This window comes from Urtica dioica, chromosome 4 (genome assembly GCF_054948205.1).
Source record: "Urtica dioica subsp. dioica isolate 48M chromosome 4, U.dioica_male_clone48M_v1_H2, whole genome shotgun sequence".
In the NCBI taxonomy this organism is placed as follows: Eukaryota; Viridiplantae; Streptophyta; class Magnoliopsida; order Rosales; family Urticaceae; genus Urtica; species Urtica dioica.
In genome coordinates this window covers 7955773-7965622 of record NC_142759.1, presented here as the reverse complement: position 1 = coordinate 7965622, position 9850 = coordinate 7955773, and the positions used below count along the sequence as shown (strand labels likewise).

At 39.4% G+C, this 9850-nt stretch overlaps 2 protein-coding genes across 4 annotated transcripts; one reads left to right on the top strand and one right to left on the bottom strand.

The window, feature by feature from the left end:
- The first annotated feature begins 758 nt into the window (after window positions 1–758).
- LOC149399998 (glycosyltransferase-like protein) lies at window positions 759–3237 on the top strand. 2 transcript variants are annotated; one of them, XM_089612619.1, is made up of 3 exons: window positions 759–1141; window positions 2078–2337; window positions 2438–3237. In XM_089612619.1, the coding sequence occupies exons 2-3, from the start codon at window positions 2254–2256 to the stop codon at window positions 2882–2884; spliced, it is 531 nt and encodes a 176-aa protein (XP_089468745.1). In that variant the 5' UTR covers window positions 759–1141; window positions 2078–2253; the 3' UTR covers window positions 2885–3237. The 2 variants fall into 2 exon arrangements, with proteins under 2 accessions (XP_089468745.1, XP_089468746.1); XM_089612620.1 differs by lacking the exon at window positions 759–1141 and having other exon boundaries at window positions 1987–2337.
- A 726-nt stretch (window positions 3238–3963) lies between these two features.
- Window positions 3964–8306, bottom strand: LOC149399997 (Phototropic-responsive NPH3 family protein). Of its 2 annotated transcripts, XM_089611816.1 has the most exons (5): window positions 7730–8306; window positions 7569–7638; window positions 6909–7487; window positions 5765–6253; window positions 3964–4681 (listed from the first exon to the last, which is right to left on the bottom strand). In XM_089611816.1, exons 1-5 carry the CDS (start codon window positions 7855–7857, stop codon window positions 4166–4168), a joined length of 1782 nt encoding a protein of 593 aa, XP_089467942.1. In that variant the 5' UTR covers window positions 7858–8306; the 3' UTR covers window positions 3964–4165. The 2 variants fall into 2 exon arrangements, with proteins under 2 accessions (XP_089467942.1, XP_089467943.1); XM_089611817.1 differs by lacking the exon at window positions 7730–8306 and having other exon boundaries at window positions 6909–7492.
- Between the last annotated feature and the right edge of the window lie 1544 nt (window positions 8307–9850).

The window sequence follows — 9850 nt, the reverse complement described above, 5'->3', positions numbered from 1 at the left end:
ATTGTGCTGGGTCTTCCTCGTTGGATGCATATATAGATATTTAAATATATATTCGTATTATCTATACATATTATATATGTATGTATATGCTCCCACTAATTTATCAGTAGTGTACACTGTACATACAGTATAAATAAAAATAAACATAAGATGCGATTTGGTATTATTAGGTTTATCAAATAATTGCCTTTCTCGCTCTGTAATCAAATGTTACGTGTATTGATATAACGGAAATAATTTTTTAATATCAATCTGTCTCTGGTCGATGATAAATATGTTTGGATCGTTACAACTTATAAGATCATTTGATTTTTAGATTCTAAGGCGAGTCTTTGTTTTTTAGGCTGTTTCAGCTTTCAGGATCAGGTTTATCGTACGGTCATAATGTAATTGTCGGCGGGCCAGGGCATATGTCTAGCTGTAAAGTTTTTATAATAACTAATGTGTCTTCGAACAAGTAACATACATAGATAATTACGATTAATAAAAAAAATTGGTTGATTAAAATAATAATAATAATAAGTTAGACTATATACATTGCCAATAAATATAATATAGATATAATTATTCGCGGGTGCATGTGATTCGCCTTGACAGGCTAATACGCTGTTATATTAATTTGATGATTGTCCCAAGGGTGAGAGAATGCGTTTCGATCCTAAAGATGTGATTTGTTTATTATGATATTATTATTTATATAATTGAATCAGACGAATATAATTTGCAGTCCTGGCCTAGTCTCTGAGGCATCTCTTTCACAAAACTTGAACGAGGTTGGCTAAGGCACTGGGATTTGTTTCGCATGCCTAAGCCTCAAGAGCGACAAACACTTTGGTTTTCGTGATCAGAGAGAAAGAGTGAGAGAGAGATAGAGAGAGAGGGGATTTATATGTTAAATTCTTCAGGCTCTTTCTGACAATTGTATATATAATCTTCACGGGGGTGAAGTACAACTAGTATATACTATTGATGGGGAATGTGAGGGCATTTGGCTATTATATTTCGCTTTATCAGACATATATATAAAGCTATACAACGCTCTTGCTCTCTGATCACAGATCATCAAGTTCCGGAATATTGAAAAAAGAAGATCAGGATATCTTTACCCTCTCTCTCTCTAACTCCTTGACGCAAAAATAAGGTTAGAAATTATTAGTTTTTTTTTTATCACCTTACTTCATAATGCTATTGATTGTCATCTGCACAATTATATGGTTTCATTATTTTATTCTTTGCGATCTCTAAAACCTCTCTCCCTCACCAAATTTATGTTAGGTCGCTAAATCAACGTACTCTATTTCTGAAAATTAGTTCATGTTACGGTGTTTACATAATCTTGTAATTGGTGTGGTTAAATTGCAATAATAATAAATCAAAATATAAAGCCGGTGGTCCGATTCGATCTATACCCTTATCATCAACTTCCACGTTTCACTTGTCAATTTTCCCGATATACATTATACAAGAAAAATCGGATCCCAAATTCTGTTATTATCTATATATCATTGGTGGGGGTGGGGGTGGGGGAGAGTCTATTTAAAGAGACTTTTTTAATTTTATTTTCATATGCGTACGTACGTAACGTATATATATAAGCTACTCTGACCTATACGGAAAGCAAAAAAAAAACAAATAGATAAAGGATATTATTTCATTGCATATTTGAGAAAGAGTAAATATATATATACATATACAAAATAAAAAGTCTTGAAGATTTATAACCAGCGAAGAAGGCGGGCAGATATCAAAGGAAAAAAAAAACATGGGGACACAAAATAACAAAAGTGACGCACATGATATATAGTAAATCCCTATGTCTGATTGGTCATGTTTGGAAGATATTTTTATTTAGGTATCTCTTTCGCATACTATTGTTTGTGGACCAGAATGACTGAGATAACACAAAAGATATATAGAGCACAATCAACACAAACAGACAAACCGTGCTTCACAAATAGTTATACCCACACTGTGTTTAATTATTAGAAAAATTCTATACATTAGCTCTCTCACTCCTTTTTCCATTTGTTTGAAGGCTATATTATTAATGTTTGCTGTTCTTCCTTCATTTTGGCAGGCATATATAGATATAGAAGCGCGAGAAAGCGAAAAAGCCATTAATTATAACGCATATAAGATATTTGCACATCTAAGGACAGAAGACTACTGAAAACTTTGGTCAAACTCTTTATAAACAGACCTATACACAGACATATATCATTTCTTTTTTCATCAATTTGTTTTTAAAAAAAAATGGAGAAGCACCGTTTTAAGCCCTACGACAGAGAACACATGAGGATGGCAATGTTAAGGCACGAGGCCACATTCAAAGAGCAGGTAATTAATTATATTAATAGTCACAAAACTCGCATATATATAATCAGTACTTGAAATGTATATCTTCGTTTATATATTAACACTTGATTATATTCCCCAGGTGAACGAGCTTCATAGGCTATACCAAATCCAGAAGATACTGATGAAGAACATACGTAGTAGTAACAGTAGTAGTCAAAGAAAGGTCGATTATTCGGAGCAACGCCCGATCAGCACCGTCGATTACGACGACATCATCAACAAGATCAGCATCCGAGACGAATCGGACGGTGGTGACATAGACGAGGGCGACATCGAGCTGACGCTGGGTCCCACAAGCTATGGCCGACGGAGAAGACGAGGAGAAAATAAGCCGTCGGATTGCGGTCCGAGCTTCTCGTCCTCTTCCACCGAGTCGTCGAGCCGCTTGAACCGAACACAAACGACCGGTAATAATAACAACAATACTAATAACAATAGTAAGAAAGTTGAGAATGTTGAAGAGGAATTGAGGCTCAATAAACATCCTCCTTGGCTTTTCCAAGTTCTGAGCCTTAACATGACCTAAGATACTTTTTTTTTATTATTCTTAATCTTAATTTTTAGTATGAGTAGATATAGTTTTGGTTGGGATGTGGTATTGAGACAGTGATATCCTATAATATGGCTTCTCTCTCTTCTATTCACTTTTTTTTTTGGCAGTTGGTTGGTGTTTTATTTCTCATTGATTTGAGTTAGTTTTAGTGGGTGTTATGACGATGGAAGTGAACTTGCTTCTGTAAATAGTACTTTGTCTATCTGACTCCTTGTGAGGCTATTTGCAATATACAGAAAGTCCCCATCTGATACAAAACGTGCTCTCCTTTAAATGTCAAAACTGAGGTTTGTTGTGGAAGTGGATATCTAGTCTTGAAAAATGAATATTTATGGAATTGACTTTGACTAAACTATGCTCAAATATACCATGTTTGTAGATGGATTGTTACTGTTGTTATTGGGCCGATTAGACTGCTATATATTCAGTACGCACTAGAATACTTGATGAGATCAAAGGTTGAGAGAGCTGATTGGATCTTAGTCAAGATTCTCGTAGAGTTTGACTGTGATATAATTTCACCATGACATTGGATTCAGACCATGTTAAAGGAATAGTGCAAAATCAAGACTAAATCGAGCTGAGTTTCATTTAAAAAAAAATTATTTGGACCTAAATTCAATTAGCATTATTACTCTCAAAATAAAAAATATAAACAAATCCGGGATAAGTTTTGCTCCGACATGAACATGCTATTCCGCTAGCCTGTCTGTCCTTCCAGCACGTCTCTACTTTAAGAAAAGTTCTCTTATCTTAAAGGACACAATTATTCAGATTTTTTTTTTAATAAGGCCCCACCAAAAAAAAAAAGGAAAAGGAATAACACTGCGCAGGGTCTGCTTGTATCAACCTGAGACAGACTTACTTTTCTTTTTTTCTTCTTTTTTTCATTTACTCCATCTATAATAAACCCTCATACTCTCCGATCCAATTATGCACTATCTAATAACTTGCTACACAACTTTAGTTCTACTCCCACTTTGAAGCATTGGATTCTATTTTCTCACACAAGAAAACAAGTTGTGACAACTGACAAACATGCATCAAGCAAATCACATAACACCGGATGAACATCCGACTTCATTTACACCTGCCTCCAACCAAACAGACAGAAGTAACCTTACATACATACATATATCTATATATTATTCACAACAGTAAAACTCTTCAAAAGGACAGACACATTAATTATTAAACCAAAAAAGAAGAGAAAAGAAAAGAAAAAAAAAAACAGTAATAATTGAAATGAGCTGATCATGAGATGGAATGCCTTCTGTCTTTGCTGGCCTTTGCTCTGGCTTTGGGGGCGAGGAGGCTTCCCTCGGAGCGCACGAAAGGGTAGAGGCGGCCGAGCTTCTTGGAGACGGTGCTGATGAAGGAGTTGCGCCGCGGGTGAGGTGGCGGCTTCCCATTGGCTGCGCGGGGCACCTGGGGGCTGTTGGCCACGGAGGACGAGGACGACGATATATCGACGTCCCTTATCTTCATCTTCATCTTCTGGAGCTCGATTTTGAGGCCGTCGTTCTCGCGGCGCAGAGTCGAGACCTCGTCCGGAGAGTCTCTGTTGTTGTTGTTGTTTGTATTGTTATTATTGTTGTTGACGACGGAGTCTCTCAGGCGCTGCTGCTCGTGGTAGAGGACTTGGACGACGGTCTGGACGGGGAGTCTGTCGTTCTGGGCCGCGTGGGCGCACGCCTCGCGAGACAGCCTCTGGCACTCCATCAGGCTACACACTTTTTTCCTCTCCAAGTCACTCAGCACAGGATGAGCCTGTGCGTATACGAGTCAGGGACGAAGTCAGGAATCTAGATTAGGGGAGCTAATATGCAAAAAAAAAAATGTTCATAGAGAGCTAATTTATAAAATTTACGGTAAAAAAAATGTAAAAATTTATGAAAAATGAAGAAAAAGAGTAATAGTAATCCCCCTTTGGACAGGTTGTGGCTTCGTCCTCGAGCCAGTGAGTTTCACGCGCGGTATTATTGGGTTTCATCTCAATTCCAAAAGTGAAAGCTAATAATAAGTATTAGAGAGAGGGTGTCGAAGAGGTTATAAACCGTCGTGTTAACTAAGTGCATTCTGTCTCAAAGACAAACTGTCACATCCTAAATTAAGTTTATCATCCGGATCTTTGTGCTGCTGATCATTGTCGCCCCTTTTATGAATTTTCTCTCATTAATATCACACATTTACATATGATTTCACGTTAAGAAATAGGCATTAATTTAAAAAGAAATTTGGAATGGGGTATGGATGCTTACCGCTCAAAAAAATTTGCGCCAACCGTGTCCAAATCCCTTATTACTGTTTATTATGCAATTTTCAATGCAACATTATCTTAACTACTTTCGTCGGAGCTAAGTATTCTACTGTGGACTTCAATATAAAGACGATTATCCAAGTGAAATATTTCAATCACCTTTCTTCAGGTACAAGTTACTCTTCTTCACCAGCACAACATGTTATTTTATTTTCGTTCCATTTCACATCGCCCAAAAGATTAATTGACTTGGCCAAAGCAAAAACACTTGATTTCCTCATCCTAGTTTCTGACAAGCTCTAGTGGCTCGTCGATGACTACAGTTTACTTTATCGTTTTTGTTTCGCTCGTTTTTTATTCTTATTGTTTCTTAAAATTGACATTCTTATTGCTTACAGTTTCCTATCATTAGTTTCAATTTTATACAAGCAAAGGAATCAGGCTGAAACACTACTGGACACCTAAATAATCCGACGTAGTATTTCTCTGTTTCAAAACTACTGGACACCTATATTATAAGTGTGGCTAGATAAATGAAACTCATAAATAAGAATAAAAAAAAGTATAACAGGCATGGTTGAGCGTGGGCTGACCTTGAGGTAGATATCAATAGCTCTGTATATCCCATCCTCGGTGACCCTAGACTGCTCGGGGACAAGCTCGGCGAGGGCGATGAACTTGGAGACGGCGAGGTTGCGATCGGAGGCGACCTCGGCGAGGTAGTTCTCCATGAGTTTGCCGACGCGGTCGAGGTCGCGGCAGGGCTCGTCGTGGAGGAAGTTGAAGAGGATGCGGTGGACGGTGTCGACGTCGAAGAGGGTGTCGCCGGAGAAGGAGTAGGAGGGGATGAGGAGGTCGTCGAGGGCGGCCTGCGGCAGCTGGGCACCCATGCGGCGCTCGAGGTCGAGGCGGCACGCCACCGTGGTGTCCAGGTGCATGGCCGCCCGCACCAGCGTCGACAGGAAGCTCACCGACATCGCGTTCCTCTCCCGCGGCAGCAGGCTCACTATCGTCTCCAGCACCACCCGCTTCTCGTGCTCCTCCCGCGCCTCCATCTTCCGATGCCCCTTCCCCAATACCTCCTGATCAAAATTCAGGATTTTATCTGTTAGCTCTGGTTTTTTTCTTTTCTTTAGAAAATTAGGAAAATAGTTAATTTAAACGTTTGACATTGTTAAACAGCTGACGTTTGGTATATGAAAGTGACTATTTACCTAACATTTACATCTGAAAGTGGCTATTTACCAAACGTTGGCTATTTAACAATGTCAAACGCTTGGACCCTTTTTTTTCTATACTATATTCTTTGTAGAGCGTAAGAGAGATTGTAAACACAAATCTTGATTCTGAGTTAATAGTGAGATCTGCAACGACAAAGTGATATAACTTTTTCTTTTTTTCTTCTTCGAGAGTAAACCACTGTAAATCTGTATGTCGGTTTCATTTTTTACTATTTAAATTATTTTCTGAGCAGGCCGGATAGATTCGGGGCTCGACGTGTCCCATCTCACTCAATGTCATATCATTGATAAGGACACATCATGAAGCCTGGAGTAAATAATGACTTGTGGAACAATTTTCCAACTCATTTTATGACTCTGCACATAAATATCACTAGTACTGATGTAATGTACTAATACTATTCAGTGTGCATGAACACTAGTGTCATTGATCAAGTCAGGTCGGTAATTAGGATATGATTCACTGGGGGGGAGGGAGGGGAACGAGATCTCTCACCAAACCTCGGAGGGATTTCTGCGCGTAGAGCATGAGAACGGGGCCGAGAGAGCTCTGCTTGATTCCCCTCGCGATCATGGCCACGAGAACTCGCTGGAACATGTCGATCCGAAGCACGGTGAGATCCTCGGCCCACCAATCCACGACCGGAGCCGCGGTGGCGGCCTGGAGGGGCGAGCCGAGCTGGGCCTCTTTTCCGGCGATGTACGCGATGGCGTCCACGCACCGCCCCACGAGCTTGACCCTCTCGGCCATGGGAAGCAAGCTCTCGGCCGCGTGGAGAATCGAGACCGCCCCGGCCAGGCTCTTCAGGCCAACCTCGTTCAAGTACGCCTCGGTCCGCCCCACCAGGTTCCCGACCCCGTGCTCCTCCGTCATATCAAGGTGCTCCGCCGCGCAGCGGAGCATCGCTATGTTCTCGGTGCCTATCTCGAAGTTGATCCCGTAGCAGAATTTCGCCGCCAGCTCGAACGCCTCCGCTCCCCCGGGCATCCCCGGGATCGCTATCTCCGCCACGTCAGCTTCGCCGGATTCCGCTACAAGTTTCCTTATCAGCCCGCACTTCGACACCAGCGGAAACTGGGCTAATCAAAACAAGTGTCAGCTTTTTGATCGATTAACCCGAAGACGATACGAACGATGCTTTTATGTGTATGTTACCTTGTGTAGAGAGAAGGAAACTCCTCCAACATCGATGGTGATGTCACTTGGAATCTCCTGAGAGAAAATCCTGCAGTGGGAGAAATTTTTGCATGTACTTTATTACTTACTCTGATTAAGAAATAGAATAAACAGGGAAGTACAGAGTAGAGAGTACAGACCATTCGCTTGTTCTCTTCAAGGCGGTTGAAAGAAGAGCTTTCTTTTTTAAGTTCATATTTTGGTCCTGGTCATCAAGATCTGTGACCATCCCAGTAGTGCCTTGGGGACCCTTATTAGCTGTGCTCATTTATTCATCATATATAGCCGTAAAAGAAGAGAGAGAGAGAGAGAGAGAGAGAGAGAGAGAGAGAGAGAGAGAGAGAGAGAGAGAGAGAGTGCGTGAGTGTGAGAGTGAGAGACGCTGTTTTTCAAACAGTTGGCGATGAAGCAACTACCAGTTGTACGTGGAATTTTGAGTACTATCTTTTGTTTCTTCCGACCTTTTTTCCTCAAAAGTTTTCAGTGTTGTGCAATAATAAGTGGCGTTGAAACTTGAAAGCTCTCACACGCGATTAAGTTCGTAACTGAGATGATCAAATTCACAACCTCATAAGCCTTTTACGTACGCTTGGGTGGGTTATCCGAATTGGCATTTTTTTTCTTTTCAAATATGTGGGGCATGAGAGAAAAGAAGAAACGAGTGGTATATCCGTAGATTCATGGTCGTAGAGGGGTAATGAAAAGATGGGGTAGTGGTGTTCACTTCATAGTATGAGATTTTTGAGTGTTTATTGGCTATAAGAATTTCGTTTTTGAGTGGATGAGATTGGCGAGTGTTGATTGGCGGCTAATGGGTGCCAGGTCACGTGTGTGAAACGATCCTATCCACACATACACATCTTAACTTCTCGTTTAGAGCTCTTTTCGTTATTAATATTCCTTGAATGTTAAGTACCCAAAAAAAAAACAAAACAAAACAAAACAGGCTTAATTCAAAACGATATCTTCAGGAATCAGAGGTTTAGAATTTAGCATTCAAACGGAAGTACTCTATTATGTGCGCGGGATTAGGGATGGAACCTCCCGGTCCCAGGTTAAGGTGGAATTTGTCAATTATTAACATTTCGATCAGGAATTAGATATAAAACAAGACATATTCAAATATTTAAAATAAAATCAGTAGCCCTTTTAACAATCGGTACTTGAATTTGATTGTCTTTTCATTACTCAAATTGTGAAATAATTTTTTTTTTTTTTTAACTGTGAGCAGTACTAGGAGAATTTTATTAATAAGTCTTACTGACGGAGAAATGAAAAAAAAAAAAAAAAAAAAAAAAAAAAAATTACACAAATCTTGTGTGATATCTAGTTCCCTTATAAGATTTCGAATATTATAATGTAAATTTGAGAAATTTAAAAGGAAATAATGAGTTAAGGAAAGCGTTATTTTACAGAGATTTTGGGACCATGTTTTGCTCATTACATGCATGTTTAAACTTGATATTCTTCACAGATTCCATAATAAAATTCCATCTGCAACCAATGATCAAAGGAGGGAGAGTCTTTCCTTGTAACGCCTCAATAAGAACTTCGGAATTACTCTCAACAATAGATATTTCCTTCCAATAAGACTGCAAATTATGGATGCTTTTTATCAAACTTTCAACCTCGGCTTCAAGACTTGAGTTAACAATAACAGGACCCGAAAAATTAATGACATAATGACCATATATATCTCAGAGAGTTCTGCCAACAACCTTACCTTCATAAAAAAAAAAGTAGTCGGTATTGTTCAATTTAAGACCACTAGAAGGAGGATTACATTTCAGCCATACACAACGAGTAGGCACAGTGATGGTTTGATCTATTGAGAAGAAAAGTAGTAAAATCGTCGATACTCTTCTTCAGACGTTCGACATCCATCGAGCACTCATCGAAAACACACGTGCACCTACATTTCTAGATTTTCCAAAGAATAATACACATAGTTTGGATTTTCATTTTAACACAATTATTCTTGATATCACCTTTGGTCCAGTTTTTTAAAAGGTGAAGGACCGTCAATTCTCTGGACAAATGATTGAGATTAGCTCTGAAAATTTTCCAAATAGAGAAAGCATTATCTCCCGTGAAGAAAAATGATGTAAGGTCTCAAAAGAGTGAACGCTACAACACCGACATTTAGTAACCATAGGGATATTGAGACGACAAATCCGATCGTCGGTAGGAATAGCAGAGTACCAACGTTTTCATATGAAAAAACAAATTTTAGAGGGCACTTTAACTATATAAAGTTTAGA

Excerpts from the sequence above, each read along its gene's own strand:
- LOC149399998 (XM_089612619.1), top strand. The coding sequence starts at position 2,254 with ATGGAGAAGCACCGTTTTAAGCCCTACGACAGAGAACACATGAGGATG. Across the intron at positions 2,338-2,437 it reads AGGCCACATTCAAAGAGCAG|GTGAACGAGCTTCATAGGCT; the intron begins GTAATTAATTAT and ends TATATTCCCCAG.
- LOC149399997 (XM_089611816.1), bottom strand. The coding sequence starts at position 7,857 with ATGAGCACAGCTAATAAGGGTCCCCAAGGCACTACTGGGATGGTCACA. Across the intron at positions 6,254-6,908 it reads AGAAATCCCTCCGAGGTTTG|GAGGTATTGGGGAAGGGGCA; the intron begins GTGAGAGATCTC and ends AATTTTGATCAG. Across the intron at positions 4,682-5,764 it reads CTATTGATATCTACCTCAAG|GCTCATCCTGTGCTGAGTGA; the intron begins GTCAGCCCACGC and ends GTATACGCACAG.